Source organism: Eretmochelys imbricata, chromosome 6 (genome assembly GCF_965152235.1).
Source record: "Eretmochelys imbricata isolate rEreImb1 chromosome 6, rEreImb1.hap1, whole genome shotgun sequence".
In the NCBI taxonomy this organism is placed as follows: domain Eukaryota; kingdom Metazoa; phylum Chordata; order Testudines; family Cheloniidae; genus Eretmochelys; species Eretmochelys imbricata.
In genome coordinates, this window is record NC_135577.1 from 104,761,362 (window position 1) to 104,778,857 (window position 17,496).

Sequence of the window (17,496 nt, forward strand, 5' to 3'; positions counted from 1 at the left end):
TGCGTTCGTGTGCCCTGAGAAGCTAAAATGCATTTGATAAAACTGAATAACCTCGCTGAACTGAAAACCCTGCTGTGACCTTAATTATAGGCTTGCTATTTCTCCACAATAAGAAGTAAATAAAATTCTTAAGAACAGAGTCTATAGATCCCATGCTTAAAACTTGACCCTGCTCCCAGTGAAATAAATGGCAAAATTTCCACTGATGACAGTGGGAGCAGGCCCTTAATTCTTCTCATTGCAGTAGAGAATATTGTTAGAAAGTAGGCCAAACTGCAGTGTTTGGATGTGAACTTTCCAAATGTTTTGGGATGTTCGGATCCAAGGTTTGCATTCAGGCTTACCTCTAAATAAAATATATCTGAATTCTATCATTAAAATGTTGAATTTGGGACTTTCAATTTCGTGCTTTTGAAACCTTTAATGAGGGTAGCTCTACAAGACGTTATTTTGGAGTTGATAGTATAGCCTATTGGACCACAAGTAAATATTGTCAGTATTTTTAAAATACACTTTAAATTTTTTGTTTACATTTTGATGATTTTTCTGTAAGAAACTGTTTTTTCTGTGAATGTGAAATGTGCAGAATGGTGGATCTGTTATACAATGGGGAATTAAACACAAAATTAAACAGAAATTAGCATCTTTTAACTCAAACATTTTATTGAATTTGCACATATATAGAAATATCTAGTTTAGATCACAGAATAAAATATTTGAACTGATTTTTATAGTATACAATCAGTAATCTTAAGCCTACTGTTAGATGGCTGTCAGAAGGAGTAGTTTAGGAAATACATAAAATAACATGCATCTTTTGAACAAATCTCTATTTTGTCACAGTTATTGCCTGAGCTAGATAATCTTGCCACTTGGGCATTAACAAAAATAATTTAGTAGGACATGCTGCTGATTTGAGATGTGAAATGAATCTGTTTTCATATCTAGCTAGTTTTCAGTTCTAACTAATTCAATGTAATAGTTTTAAGAAAATAAAAATAAAACTTGGAATATCCTGGAGATAGACTAGAAACTATTGTCTTCATTCACAGTTCTGTAGGATTAACCACTCTGCCCATGAACAGCAATGTTTTGAAAGTTTCTTCGTAAATCATAAAGAGGAATGGCTGGTTAACTTTAATGGTAGGAGGCATTGAGTATGCAGTAATTTCTGACCCACTAACAGCTGCTGCTTCAGTTCCTTTCTCATCCACTTCAATTACTGCTCTTTGGATAATCTGATAATGCAAAGAGAACAATATTATAAACACCAAAAACGAGACTCCTTATGTGGAGAACAGTCATCAAAGTTCCAAACAGCTAATGAGTGGCAGGCCTTTGACATACAGACCAAGGGACTGAGGGTCACAGTGCGGTTCTGATCTTGCAATTGATGGCTGCACTCACACAAAGCCCCATTGGCTCCAGTGTGACTGCACAGCTGCCCTAGTCCATCTGTACCCTATCAGTTGCAGGATCAGAGCCTAAGAAGCTTCCTGGATACCTAAGAAGCTTCCTGTTTCTAGAAGCAGTTATACAATTTCTGTATGCATAATTTGGCAGGGTAACTTTCTTATAAAAAAATGAAGGCTGGACCTTTGATCTTCAAACCACTTTTCCTAGCCACTCCTTCCCATAACCCAAATCCATGCATAGCCCAGGTTGGCCAGACCACAGAATCTGTTTTTCAGTTAACTAACAGAATGTATAGAATGAGCCTTCACTTCCTATTCCTGCTGACCCTGCATTCTGTGTTTCATGAATAAATATGCAGGCAAATGTCTATTAGTGGTTCAGGTTGTTTGTTTCTTTAATTAGCTTGTTTGTGATTAAGTTTAGTTAGTCACAAACATTGAAAGCTTTACTTGGTTAAATACTGTGCATTCTGAAAGTGCTCATAAAATCATAGAAACAGGACCCGAAGGGAGATCAAAAGTCATCAAGAAGTCATTTAGTGCATTTCTCCATGCTGAAGCACAATTAAGTATACCTAGACCATCCCTGACAGGTATTTGTCTAAGCTGTTCTCAAAAACCGCCAATGACAGAGATTCCACAACTTCCCTTTTTAACCTGTTTCAGTCCTTAACTATCCTTACAGTTAGCAAGTTTTTCCTAATATTGAATCTAAATCTCCCTTTATGTAATTGCACCTGTCTTGTCTTATTGCTATATGTTTATATTCTTGAGAAGATTTCCTTGAAGCAAACAGTAACCCAGAACTAATGAGTACAGCCATACAAAACAATCCTGTGAGGTGTTTGCAAGCCCTCAACTCCCTCAAAACTCACTGGGAATTAAGGACACTCAATATCTTGCAGGATCTGACCCTTTCCCCTTTATTTCTGTAGTGTATGCATCTAGCTATTTCCTCAATTCTTAAGCCTGTGTCTGCAAGATTCATGGTTAGTTTATGGTCTCGGACATAAAGACAATTAAAGATGTTAACATCACCAATACCAAACTCTGCTCACTGTGTTCAGGGTCCTAAATCTGTTTCTGAACTAATGTAACTCACATGGTAACATTCAATAAAATGCTGCAATGGCCCTATGCCAGCTGGTGCATAAATTGCTTTTAAAATCAATTAACAGATGCTATTAAAATTAGATTGTTTTATAATAGAATTATTAGCCAATTAATGCTGGATTATGCCATTTTTCCTGGTATCTGCACAAGGGGAGAGTATGCCACAGATTCTCAACCTGATTTACACACATTAAATGGTGTAATAGCCCATAAACTAAACATCTTCTATTTTATCTTTTGTATTTTTACTCTTGGGATATGAAATAACCTTTCTGATTAAGGTCAGCTTACAAAGCTGTCATAGTTCAAATACTTTTACATTTCTAAATTTGGCAAGGCAACTACTATGCTCTTTAAAAGGGTGCAACATATGAGAATCACAGTGGTCTGTTTGGTATGGAATGGGGTAGGGCCATGTTCATGTTTTGTCCTCTTTGGCATGTCTCTTACTGCTGGATGGTGTTGGATTGTGGTGGTTCTCTGCACAGGTGTACAGAAGAGGTGGGGGAAGTTTCTGAACCAGAGCTGGGCGAATAATGGACTTGTCAGTTTGCTAGCAATTCTAAAAAATAACAAAGAAAAAACCTGTTTTGGGTCAACTTGAGAACGAAAATTTGGTGACGCACAAAGCCAAAAATAATTTTGTTTTGGGTCTAAAGAACCCTTTTTAAAATGTTCACCACTTTTTAAAGTTTCTGATTCTTAAGTACCATTACAGGAAATTTCGAAACTAAAAATTGTTTTGAATGGTAAACACTTTTCTTTTGAAAATGATGGAGCAAACTGTTTTGATATTTTTCTGATTTTTTTTTTAACTAGAACAATTTGGTGGAATTGATAGAAATTTGTGAAAGGTTTTAGTGTCACCAAATCTGTACATTTTGCTGAAAAAATGTTTCTTGTAAAAGATGATGCCCAGCAATACTCTGAACTTCCTCTCCCACTGCTTCTCCCTACAGCTTTGTGCAAGAGAAGCCAAAATATGGCTGTTACTGGAGTGACCGTCAGGAGTCCTGGGTTCTATTCCTGGCTCTGCTCTGAGACCTTCAGCAAGTCACCTGATCCTTTTTGAGCTCTTTGAGGCAGGAACTATTTTCCACGATGTATTTGTACAATACCTAACACAACCAGGTCCTGATCTTGGCTGTGCCCTCTAGGCACTAATATAATACAAAAAATAAATAACAAGAAGCAGCTTATAAGTCTTACCTTTGATACTTTTACAAATCTTTGATCTGTGAGTTGACTCAGGTCTGCCCTCTTTGTGAAGAGATTTTGGATTCCCAGAATACGAAGCAGTTCATGCATCTGGTATTTCTGGTCTAATTTGAACTTTGGAAAGAAAATGTCCATTTTTCTGTAAAAACATAAATACTGGTAATACAGTGAAAAAAATGACAAAGTCCTAATTTTGGAACAAGAAAAATGTCCTTATCACAGGCTTGATTTTTCTCCATGAATTTTGCTTGTCTCATTATCCTAGAATATACTCAGTAATTATTATTAGAAGGGTCGTTCAGTAATATTTTGCATTTCATTACACCTTTCATCAAAGGATCTAAAAGTTCCCTATAAAAAATAGTGAAACTTCCTCACTTGTATGATGCAGAGCCCTGACATTTTTCATAAGGTGTAGCCATATTGCTCCCAGGATATGAGAGAGACAGGGTGGTTAAGGCAATATCTTTTACCGGAGTAACTTCTGTTGGTGGGAGAGACAAGCTTTCAAGATACATGGAGCTCTTCTTCCAGTCTCAAGCACTTGGAGGTAAACATGGGACTCGAACTGACTTTTTCAGTAGCAGTGAAGTTCAGTTTGAGTTCCACGTTTGCCTCCAAGTACTTGATACCTGAAGAAGAGCTCTGTGAAGCTCTCAAAAGCTTGTCTCTCTCACCAGCAGGGGTTGACCAGTAGAAGATATTACCTCACCCACCTTGTCTCTCACTTGTATGAGGCAGACAAGAGATATATAATAGTCACTTCAACTAATACTGAAATGCAACCAGCTCTGGGATCAAATTCAGTAGTGCACAACATGCTATGCAACAGTTTAGGGCAGGAAGTGAAGAATAATTGAAATGTAGGGGAAGCTAGGTAGGCAGAATGTAAATCCCTGTGTAACAACTTGGGAAAGACAGCAGGGCTAATGTTTTCTCTCTTATGAAAAATGTCAGGGCCACAAGGGGTCAGAACCTCTAGTTTCCTGCAGCACAGTATCCCCACTTCTATGATGAGGCATTGATTAATTCAATACTGAACCAGGGGAAGGAGTGTCACCTACTGAATCACATTTCAAATGAAGAGATTAATTTATTTTACATTTTTATAGCTCACCCTATTTAATATATTTGTATTTACGCTTCATTGCCCAAGTAGGAAATCCCTTAATGAGTAGGCTGCACACAGTGGTTAGCCATGCTATTTCGGCTGGAAGTGCCAAATTGAAGACCACAGTTAGGACCTGATGTTTGGGCTTGGAAAGGCTGGACTGTGCTCTGTAAGACGTACATTTCTTAGTGGGATAGAGGAGATGAATCAGTCTTAAATGAAGGCTTCAGGTGAGAGCCCTACACCACTCTTATGCACAAAGGTTCTGTTTTGGGGGATTTAGAAAGACCTTGCCTTTGTGAGGATGCCACTCCACAGAGAAACCAGCACGTAAGTGGGTTTCTTTTACCTCAGTAAATATGAAATATGTTAGTATCATCAGGATGTCAGTATGAAGCTATACCTGGTCTTCATGTTTCTAAGCCACGATTCCACAAGCTCTGCTGTTATGTGGTCTTCAAGTGAAGCGTAGTCTCCCTCCTTTTCCGGCATGGCAATAAGCATGTGTGCACTCCCTCTGTAGGGAAGTTTTAGCACAATGCATTGTAAATTCTTATCCAAAGTTGAGGCAACCATGTCTGATTTAAACATCATGGGCACCTGTACGTTCCTATACTTGTCTATATAGAAAGTCTCCAGTTCTGTGAACCTTGTATTAAATGGGTGCAACCATTTGCCTTAGAAAAGAAAGAAAGAAAATAATTATTCACACTCACACTTGCTCATGGTAACAGTTCTGAAGTCCTTAAAAATATTATCCAATTGTATCTGTTGCTATCTGGTCATGTAGGATTTGGGACCCTTTGTGCATAGGATGGCTGGATGACAGCTATGATATCTTTAGCAAACATACTTCAAAACTTTTATAGCACAGGACAGCAAAACCACACAAAATAAACAGGTCTAGGCTCACGAGGGATGGAGGGGAAGGAACATGATCAACAACATTGTCCCTTTGTCCAGGTGGTCAATTACCCCCAGGCTCCAAACTAATAAATATTCCTTTAATGTATTGAATACCATATAATCATCCATTTTTTACAGAAATGCCACTTGACTCTGCCACCTCTGCTAGAAGTCTGTTCCACCTATTCAGTACTCTCTTTTTAAAGTGATACCTCCCATATATTCTCATTCATTGAGCATCAACAGTGGGTTGCCTCCCTTATGAGTGCTATGGACGGACACCATATATGTTGATGATACTAAGGCCTGCATTTCCTTTCTACCAAGTCTAGACAGAACCATTTCTTTCCTGTCTCAATTTCTGGTAGAGAAAGGGATCTGGATGAAATCCAGCTGGGTTGGGTTCAGTCAAGATAAAACACAAGTGATGCCTGTTGATAAAAGATGGTTGATTGCTGATGGGGAATTGGCAGAAGTGATGAAGGCATCTGCAGGCTGATTTTTTAGAGGTTGTCCATCTGAGTCGTATTTGGCTTCCCATCTTTTTCTCGCACCCATCTCTACTTACGGCTTCCAAATTAGCAGTGGTGGCCAAAAACACCTACTTTCACCTTTACACTTGACAAAAACTTTTATTTTCAAAATGCAGAGCTCGTCATGATTATCTATGGGCAACAGGGGTTGGCTCACTTCATTCCCTATGGGGCACCTGGCATTGGCCACTTTGGAAGACAGGATACTGGGCTAGATGGACCTTTGGTCTCACCCAGTATGGTCAACCTTATATTCTTATGTTCCTGCTTTTGTCATCTCAAGGCTAGACTACTACACTATTCTCTGCCTGGAATTAGCCTTGTTGTCCATGTGGAAGCGTTGGCTACTGTAAACAGTACTTGCCTTATAGGTATATTATACCTATGTGCCATGCTCTGCACTGGTTAATTCACTTAAAGAATTTAATTCATGGTGCTGATTGCTATCTGCTGAAGCCTAAATTGTCCAGCGTGCTGTTCTTAGACATGGACTCTGCCAACAAATCCACGTGAACTCACAGGAGCTTCTGACAAACTGTTCTCCCTCATGGGCATTCATCCCTGAATTTGCTACTGCTAGAAAGCAGTCAAAGCCTGACCTTTTTTTGGAGTTTGCTGTAAATCATAGCACTCTTTCAGGCTTTCTCCACTGCATTTCTTTTAGTAACAGGTTGTCTTCTAACTGTCTTTTCCCCAAACTCAGTGTCCCAGTGTTGTTACTCTGTCTAGGTTTTTTAATACCTCACTCATTAGTAAATTATCAGGGTATCTCTACTCACACGTAAGCCTAGCCAATCTATTTATTATCTCTGTATCTTGGGTGGGCTTCATTACATCTTAACTAGCATTCTTCAAATAAAGGAAACAGAATTACACACCAGACGCAGACTATGTCCCAGTAAGTGCTACTAAGCTGTCAGTACAATAACATTGGACTCTTGGTGCATCTCCTTTTAGCTTATTTTACTGCTGCTGCTCAACTGTTCCCCCATCTCAAGGAAAATATGCCTTGCTCTGAGCTATTGTGAGATGAGCCCCCATACCAGACAGCAAAAATCTCTGAACTTCCACCATGGAGCATTCTGCTCGGTTCTCTTTGTTTTGTTTTACTTTTGAGTTTGCATCTGTTTTCTTTCTTCAGAAGGAGAGAACTCTCTGTATGCTGCTGTCCTCACGAGAGAGTTGTACACTGAGCCAGAGGCTTTTCATTCACTCTCATGATCCTGGGACCATGGGCACCAGCCCAAGTCAGAGTTAAATGGTTTCTCCTGGCCCCAAGGGGCTGAAACTACTCCTGCGGATTGGGACAGCATAGAGACATTATCCTGGCCACACCTCCTTTTCTCTGTCTGTGTCACTGAAATCAGCACCAGATCCAAGGCCCCACTAAACCCAGAAACCTCCCCTTTGCATTGTCCCAACTGGCTATTTATATGTCAAGGAGGAAGGAAACCACACTGTGGGGCCATTTTCCTTCCCTCACTTAAGCATGCACCTAGGCAGTGTTTTCCTTGATCTCTTCTTGGAGCAGTGGGCATGGTCTGGGATTCTCTGCTCCCCCTTTGCCCTACTCTTGTCCCTGCACTCTTGTCTTTTGTCCTGATCAGTTGACCCAACTTTTTCTGGCACCCTTCCCCTCTGATTGAGGGGAGTGGACAATCACTATTTTTGCTACATGGGGCCTCCTTTGAAAAGTCTGGTCCTTCTCAACTAGAAGTCAGAGACTACTGACTGCAGGGGGAGGGACACAGGAGCTTCTACACCAGCTGTTCATCAGCAGAGAATCACCGTGTGTGGTGGAGATGCATTAGATAATTGCTGTGTGCTCCTTGACCTAGCCAAGAATCTAACCCCTTTAGATTTTGTCTAGTTCTGCTATTTAACTGGAAACTCATTCTTCCTCTTCTCTCACGCATATTCCGGGCACCAGGGACAATCTTATTTGGATTATTTTAGCTTTTTCAAGTAGTACAATGTCTTGAATTGGAAATTTTTAATGTATACCCTGCCCTTTTCTCCACTCATTCAAAGGACCTGGGGGAGCATTATTGGGGAAAACACTGCAATAAAATGCACCCTTATAAATGTGCCAGGTTGCAGCATTTTAATGTTAGAGGTAATATTTCAGCACGCCTTGGAATTCTGGAGAGGTTGAAGTTACTGCTCCAGATCTGACCCCGGTTCGCAGTGACCAAAGTTTATCGTGTGATAGCTCTGCATACCCGTGACCTGCAGAATCCTCACCATCATAACGTTTCCCATCGGAGTTTCATCCCTAAGAGGACTCGATGACTTCAGGGACCTGAAGGTGGACTGAAAAATCACTGGTTGCTCCAGGGGAAACTCCAGCTGGGGTCTCTGGGCCCAGGCTGGCCTCCTTTGGCTATGTGAAACTGAAAGAAAAGAGCTGAACTCCGGTCCTGGGACAGCTAATTTGCTGTGTAATCAGGGAGCCTTGTTGTGTGACAGGCTCATTACGGGGGGTAGGAAGTCTCTGAAGAGTCTGCTTCTCCTCAGCCTAGTTGGGGCTGCTACGTGGCCCTAGCAAATAAACTTTGGCATGCTGTGCTTATTTTTCCTAGTTTGATTGCACCTCTCCTGCCAAGCTAAGGGCCTTCCAGATTCTGATAACTTCTTTTGGGTGCACCAGATCCATACATGGAAGGTCCTCTCGTGGGTTAGGTGTGGTTCTTTTCCCTGATCAAAGAGACTCTTGTATGAAATGGGGAAACTCTGTGTTGCCTTGACCAATGCACTCTATGAGAAATGAATTGGTGCCCTCAGCCCAGTGTCTAGAGTACATATGCCCATGTTACAGCTATCATTACAATGGGCACTGCAATAATGGCTTATTAGCAGGGAGCCCAGGGATTCAAGGGAAATTGAACAACCTTCTCGGCCCTCAAGATGAACCCTTCAGAAAAGGGTTAAGACAAGTTAATATGGTGCTGAGAGGAAGTTTTCACTGCCTCTGTCTGTGTTCTAGCTGTTCTGAGGATGGAGGTCTGCAGCATTCAAGGCCCTTTTCAGTACCACTAAAATCATTTACGGTTTTAAAAAATTAATTTAAAAAAGGAAATCTAATGGGGGACAATGGGGAAATACTGTATCTTTGAAAATGCTTTTCCCCAAAGGAGAAGCCCCTAGCCACTATCATTGTATTTGAATTACTGACTCAATTATAATGGGTATCTCACATATGTACAGATCCAGTTTGCAGTGGACTCAGTAGCACTGGCAGGTTTACCTGACTTGCCTGATGCACAAACGTTCAGCACCGTATCCCGAGCTCAGTTGCAAATCTAGAGTAGCAACGTTGATCCCAGTGGAGTTTTTCTGGAGCTGCACTAAAGTAACTGAGATCAGAGTCTTGCCTGTTGTCTTTTTATAAATGATGATATTACAGTATAAAATCAATCGTTACCTTTAAAGAGAATGTAATCCACGAGAACCAGTTTAGCATGCTGGTCAAATTCTTCAAAAAGCTTTGGGATTTTTCCTTTGGTCTTCTTGTTAATATTCTGATTTATGATATTTTTTGCATGGGTGGAGTTGTGAAAATCCACATTTAAGAATTCCATATCAAAGTACTGCTTGGATAGATTAAGGAAAGGCTCCTTCAGTCTGAAGTTCTTTTGAACAAAAGACAAACTACCTCTCTGCAGAACAAGCTCATCATTCTCTGTGATGTTATCTTTCAATTGTTTAAACAAAGTTGGCAACTGATGAAAATTCTGTTTGCCCTGCAAAAGATGGAGGTTTGTACCCTGAACGATTTGCTTGTAGGTTTCCCCTTTAGCTGCGAGCATGAAGACAGCCATCACAAATGACATAGAGAGCGGGGAGAAAAACACGTTATTGTCATGCTTCAGTGCTATTTTCCTGTAGAGATTGAATCCAAAATTCATGTTCTTTTCAGTGAGGTTGTAAAGAGTGAACTCTAGAGGGACTTGCTCTTCAAATGGCTCTGCGGTCTCAAGATTCTGCAAGAGACTCTCCTCTTTATCTTTCTTTTGATTTCCATTCTTGCCAAGAGATGTGCTTAATTCAGTGCACATTTCACATAAGAGAAGAAGGCAAATCCCTGCTTTCATTTTGGAGTCCAGCAGTGAGCTTCTTTCTTGTCAAGAAAGTGAAAAGAAACAACAAAGTCAATGACAATTTTTCTTTTTTTAAATTGAAAATACCTTGCTTCTGGGTTCCAAATAAAGAGGTCATGGAGATAGCCAAATGGTTTGAAGTTCCTTCTACCATGTAATTCTCACCAACCCCTCCCCCACAAGTTACACACCAATGTAAAGTTTGAATGGCCAATACCCAAATCAAAAGTCAAAGTGAAAGTAATGGAAGAGAGAAGTATCCATTCTTTCAAAATGGGTGCAAAAGAGATGTCATGACCTTTAGCAGGGGGCTCACTTCATATGCTACCTACAGTTCATGATGAAAGTCCCTCACTAATCTTCCTATGTTAAATTGAAGCCTGTCTTAAAAGAATAGGTCCAAATTTTCAGATGAGGCACCAATTTGAGATCAAGGGTCTGATTTTCAAAAGTGCTTAGCCCATTCATCTCCACCTGAAGTCAATGAGAACAACCTATTTTTAATGTAATAAATACAAATGTAGAAAGCGAGAGAAATACCTTGTTGACCATTAAAGGGCTAGTGTGTATAATGTGCAGTATGTATAAAAATATCAGCATTGAGTTTCTGCACAATGTATACTAAAAAAGTCAAACTGTAACCACTAGTTCTGAGTCCCATACATCAGAAACTCTGAGAGTTGACCATACTTTAAAAAAACATGATTGGGAGAATTCAAAAGTTTTACATTTCAAATTGCTTGAGAATCCTTTGAAAAACTACTAGAAGTTTTGTGAATAACTTGGACCTTCTTTTCTAGGGAAAATTAGCCTGAATGACATGTAAGTGTGTTTTTCCAATTACACAGAAACTTTCAGGTAGGAGAAAAGCAAAACGTGAATAATAATTTTTGAAAAGACCAGTGGTCCTGAGCCTGATTTTCCTCTGATTGTTTACACCCGTGTAAACCAGGTGTAACTTTACTGAAGCCACAGGAATGATGATTGTGAAAGACTGGTATAAGGCAGAGGAGGATCACACCCAGGCCTCTTACTTTTTAATTCAGCTGTGCAAGCTTGTGAAAATGAAATCTTTTGTTTTAGAAACAGGATGGCAATAGCACAAGAAGGAATTAAATATGAATGACCCTTCCAGACACACATCCTCTACATCCATCTGGAGGATAATAGAGAACTTATTGTTACCATGGAACCAACGCCTGCTATTTTGTTAAGTAAGTGTACTCTTTCCAGCTGTGAGTACTGACTGTGTGGTGGAATGGCTCTGCCCTAGGAAAACCCCACAGTGAGGAGGGGAAATGACAAGTACTCCAGATTTTCATGATGTCTGTAATAATGCCTCCTCCCTTGTTGAATAGTCACTCTGAATATTGAGCACCTATGCTGGTGGACAGCAGGGATTCAAATGCTTTCTTGGCAAGAGTGAGGTAGCTCGATGTCTTTCTAATAGTTGAATAGGCTGCTTGTGAACGTCAGATGTGGTTCACCTTTAACAGCAGCTCCCCCATTGCGGAACAAGATTGCTCTTATGTTCATGGATTTGTGTAAAAGCAATAGATGAATTAGTCCTACAAACATGAAGGAGTGTACAGTTGTGAACCTTGGAGTAAGCGGACTGCTCAGAAGAATGACTTAGACATAGTACGTTTTGCTGACGTTCCTATTGAATAGGGAAGGTGGGACATATTACTTCCTTCTAGCCTTGAAAACAAGACTGCACCCTCTTAATTTTCATGTTACTGTTTCTGACTACTGAGCTATGATGAGGTTGTGAGGCCCTGGACTGAGAATCCAATACCATTGCAAACAGTTAAGGAAATTCGTCATTCCCTTTCACTTTCCATTTGTCTGGTATGGATTATTTATTCTTACAGCTAGAGTGGTGCCCAGGCCATGTTTAGTGTTACCTCTGATTCTTTTACTTATCAAATATTGTTTTGTAAGATCCGGTGAATGCTGAAGTGGGCTTGTGAATGGACTGAGGGTGAGACACTTATACTATGTTTGGAATATTATTATTCTCTATCACAAGCAGTGATTTCTAAGCAACATTCATGCAGAGGCATGTTCTGTAAAACCTTGCCTTTTTGAAAATTTAACTTTCTTATTGCCCCAAATTAACATCTAAATTTGCTCATGCAAAATCCAAAATTTGCATGTGAAAATGGAAGTTGCTTATATAAATCGCATAGATGCGTAACTTTTCCATCTACATGTGGAACTGCCATTTGTGAATTTAAATCCAAGACACTGAACATACAAAATAACCGGAGCAAATTTAAAAGCAATGTGTGAATTGCTTGCCATACAATATAGGATAGAATATCACTTTAATACAATATTTTGAATTTGCTTATTTTCAGATAGGAAATCCCACCCAGATTAGAAGGGAGTTCTGTTATGATAGCTAGAAAGAAAAATGATCTGGTGCCATTTGAAATTTCATTCTGCACCCATTCTCTTTGTATAAGAGTGATTATAAGAATGAAGAAGAGGTATGAAAAGATTGATTCTGTTAAATGAGCCATCATTAAAATAGTAGGCTTTTAGTTAACTAGATGGAAAGAACAGTCTCAAAAGATGTTTTGTTGTTAAGGGATATCTGAACTGTAACACCAGAGTATGGTAATTGTATAGCTTGCTATTTGTCATATGGCCAAAGAAATATGTGATAGACTAGGTGACCTCTTGAGGTACCTACTAGTTCTATATTTTTATGATTTCATATAAAAATCCCTCATGATTGCCTACATCAAGAAGTGTAATTGTCTGTGGCTATGAGCCCTGAACAGGCACTTTCATGTGAGCAGTAAGACATCTGGGCACAGAGTAACAGCACACGTTTGGCAGTCAGGCAGTTAATTCTCTATTGAAATAGTGAGTTACATTCTGTACAAGATGACAGCCCAGATGGGCTATAATGAATGAATCAAGAGACAATGAAATAGTTGAATGTGATGCATCTTCTTAATCACATGTAAAATATGTAAAATATTAAAAATATACAACTTAAAACCATTTTCACCAATTTTATATTTATTTTAACTGTATCTGAACTCCCAGTGGAATTCCCGATGCCCATCACACACTGACTAAAGCTGCACTAGGTGTGGGTCATGAAAGCTCCTGCCATTTTATCCTTTTTAAACATTACTAGAATCCCAATATATATAAAATATGAAACCCCTCTCATAAGTTAGATTGGATTGTCTTGGAGACTGCTGCTTTCCCTCTACACCATCCCAACAGTTGAGATCAGCTCTTGCTAATAGTCCTGAGACTGAACTTTGTAGGAGTGGAGCAGGGAGGAGTATGATTCTTGAATTCACATCCTCCCTTTCTTCTCACACAGGCACTGCACTGCAGCATCTTCCTTATTCCCCAGGTAAAGTTCATCATGGGGCCCTCAAAAACCCACCAATGCAATTTGTGGATTGCCCAACAGGGGGCTGCATTGTGACCCTCACATCCTGTCTGGGTAGAATATGCTAGCTCCATGGCACTTACCCTTCCTACTTGTCCAAGGAGCAGGAACCCTAATCCTAGAATAGAGTCTGTTTCCATAAATGGCTATGCATAGTACTATCAACGGACCAGGCTGTAGAGCATACCTTTTAACTTCATCTTTAAAATAAGCATTTATTGTATCTGTGACCCATACATAGTACTTGGGCTCAGATTTTGCTTTTCATGTGTTCTCTGGAGCTCTAATATACCTTAGTTGTTGGCAGATTGTCATTTATAGTTAATATAATTAGCTGAAGTGATCACATTACTTCTATCATTTGAGTTAAGTGATTAGGGTGAAATTCATTCTGTTCTAACACGTCTTCTCAAGACCCTCTGCACAACTTAAATCTCATGTAATCCTTGTGCAGGCCCTCTGCACGGGGGAAAATTTCATGAGGAGGTTAGACGCACTATCCATACAGGATGAATGTATTCTGATCAGTCATCTTCAGACCAAAAATAAATCTCCATCTAGGGTACAAATAGTTGGATGGAAGTTTAATGTTGAAACGGAAAATCGGGCAAAACTTGGTTTTGATACAAGCCTAAAACTTGAGCTACATTTCCTGAGTCTCCAGCTCCATTTGTAGTTTGAAGACTCTGCAGTCAAAGGTCAAGTAAGAAGTGTGTGGCTGGGGGGATCCATCACACTAAAAGGTTACTTGAATTCCTGATAAACCAAACCTCCTGAGTATGGCATGGCCTTAGTTTCTCTTGAGAAACTTTCTATCACTCATCTACTACCCAAGCTCCATAAACCTGGAAATCCTGGGCGCCCCATCATCTCAGGCATTGGCACCCTGACAGCAGGATTATCTGGCTATGCAGACTCCCTCCTCAGGCCCTACGCTACCAGCACTCCCAGCTACCTTCGAGACACCACTGACTTTCTGAGGAAACTACAATCCATCGGTGATCTTCCTGATAACACCATCCTGGCCACTATGGATGTAGAAACCCTCTACACCAACATTCCACACAAAGACGGACTACAAGCCGTCAAGAACACTATCCCCGATAATGTCACGGCTAACCTGGTGGCTGAACTTTGTGACTTTGTCCTTACCCATAACTGTTTTACATTTGGGGACAATGTATACCTTCAGATCAGCGGCACTGCTATGGGTACCCGCATGGCCACACAGTATGCCAACATTTTTATGGCTGATTTAGAACAACGCTTCCTCAGCTCTTGTCCCCTAACACCCCTACTCTACTTGCGCTATTTTGATGACATCTTCATCATCTGAACCCATGGAAAAGAAGCCCTTGAGGAATTCCACCATGATTTCAACAATTTCCATCCCACCATCAACCTCAGCCTGGTCCAGTCCACACAACAGATCCACTTCCTGGACACTACAGTGCTAATAAACAATGGTCACATAAACACCACCCTATACCGGAAACCTACTGACCGCTATTCCTACCTACATGCCTCCAGCTTTCACTCTGACCACACCACATGATCCATCGTCTACAGGCAAGCTCTGTGATACAACAGCATTTGCTCCGACCCCTCAGACAGAGACAGACACCTACAAGATCTCTATCAAGCATTCTTACAACTACAGTACCCACCTGTGGAAGTGAAGAAACAGATTGATAGAGCCAGAAGAGTTCCCAGAAGTCACCTACTACAGGACAGGCCTAACAAAGAAAATAACAGAACGCCACTAGCCGTCACCTTCAGCCCCCAACTAAAACCCTCCAACGCATTATTAAGGATCTACAACCTATCCTGAAGGATGACCCAACACTCTCACAAATCTTGGGAGACAGGCCAGTCCTTGCCTACAGACAGCCCCCCAACCTGAAGCAAATACTCACCAGCAACCACATACCACACAACAGAAGCACTAACCCAGGAAGCTATCCTTGCAACAAAGCCTGTTGCCAACTGTGCCCACATATCTATTCAGGGGACACCATCACAGGGCCTAATAACATCAGCCACACTATCAGAGGCTCATTCACCTGCACATCTACCAATGTGATATATGCCATCATGTGCCAGCAATGCCCCTCTGCCATGTACATTGGTCAAACTGGACAGTCTCTACGTAAAAGAGTAAATGGACACAAATCCGATGTCAAGAATTATAACATTCATAAACCAGTCGGAGAACACTTCAATCTCTCTGGTCACATGATTACAGACATGAAAGTCGCTATTTTACAACAAAAAAACTTCAAATCCAGACTCCAGTGAGAAACTGCTGAATTGGAATTCATTTGCAAATTGGATACAATTAACTTAGGCTTGAATAGAGACTGGGAGTGGCTTAGTCATTATGCAAGGTAGCCTATTTCCCCTTGTTTTTTCCTACTCCCCTCCCCCGACGTTCTTGTTAAACCCTGGATTTGTGCTGGAAATGGCCCACCTTGATTATCATACACATTGTAAGGAGAGTGATCACTTTAGATAAGCTATTACCAGCAGGAGAGTGGGGTGGGAGGAGGTATTTTTTCATGCTTTGTGTGTATATAATAAGATCTTGTACACTTTCCACAGTATGCATCCGATGAAGTGAGCTGTAGCTCACGAAAGCTTATGCTCAAATAAATTGGTTAGTCTCTAAGGTGCCACAAGTTCTCCTTTTCTTTTTGCGAATACAGACTAACACGGCTGTTACTCTGAAACCTGAAATTTCGCATCACTCTCCCTGCAATTGTTTGGTCCTACATTATTCTTTACATTAGCAAGGGCATCTGTGCAAAGCCCACGAAGCCAAACTGCACACTGACAAATTTTGCAAGGCTTGAAAACAATTCTCTTCCAGCTCTCTGTGGTGCTCCTTGGCCACTACTGTAGTTACAGAGCTGCAGCAGCCTCTGCACCTGCAATGCACCCCTTAGATAGGGAGGAACACGATGACTGACCTTAGAAGATCAGGGTTGGAAGGGACCTCAGAAGGTCATCTAGTCCAACCCCCTGCTCAAAACAGGACCAATCCCCAATTTTTGCCCCGATCCCTAAATGGCCCCCTCAAGGATTGAACTCACAACCCTGGGTTTAGCAGGCTAATGCTCAAACCACTCAGCTATCCCTCCTTTCCTAGAGTCTGCCAACCTCCGCCCCCTCCATTGCAACAAAGATAGGGGCCCCTATGGAATTAGACTTTATGATAGGTTTGGGGTATGCTCTCCATCCATCCACTCCTGGTATCCTGTTCCCCCTACACCAGATGAATCCTGGCATCTTACATCATTTCTGTGATAGGCAGGGCCTTCTGCAACTGAGGGGTTGGCAAGATCTGCCTTTTATAAAATACATAATTAGAGGGATTGATCCTGTTTTCACACAAGTCAATGCCAACAATCCCACTGACATCAATAGCGACAGGATCAGGCCCAAATGTTTAATAAACATAATGGAGAACCAGCTTCTCTTTTCCTCCTCAGGCTAGTGTCTAGACTTTTTAATTGCTCTGAGATAAGGTAGCTGATAAAAATGCACCCAGCACTCCCTGCATTATTTGAAGAGTCTGTGATGTTATTCCAGATTCAGCACTTGGCAGGGAACCAAAGGGTGAAATTCTTACTTAGGGCCTGATCCAAAACCTACTGAAGTGAAGGGAAAGACTCTC

General features: G+C 40.8%; 1 protein-coding gene across 1 annotated transcript; it reads right to left on the reverse strand.

Moving 5' to 3' along the window:
- Positions 1-1,046: 1,046 nt before the first annotated feature.
- On the reverse strand, positions 1,047-10,390 carry SERPINA10 (serpin family A member 10). Its single transcript, XM_077820418.1, has 4 exons — positions 9,721-10,390; positions 5,261-5,534; positions 3,738-3,885; positions 1,047-1,238 (listed from the first exon to the last, which is right to left on the reverse strand). Exons 1-4 carry the CDS (start codon positions 10,388-10,390, stop codon positions 1,047-1,049), a joined length of 1,284 nt encoding a protein of 427 aa, XP_077676544.1.
- Positions 10,391-17,496: the final 7,106 nt, after the last annotated feature.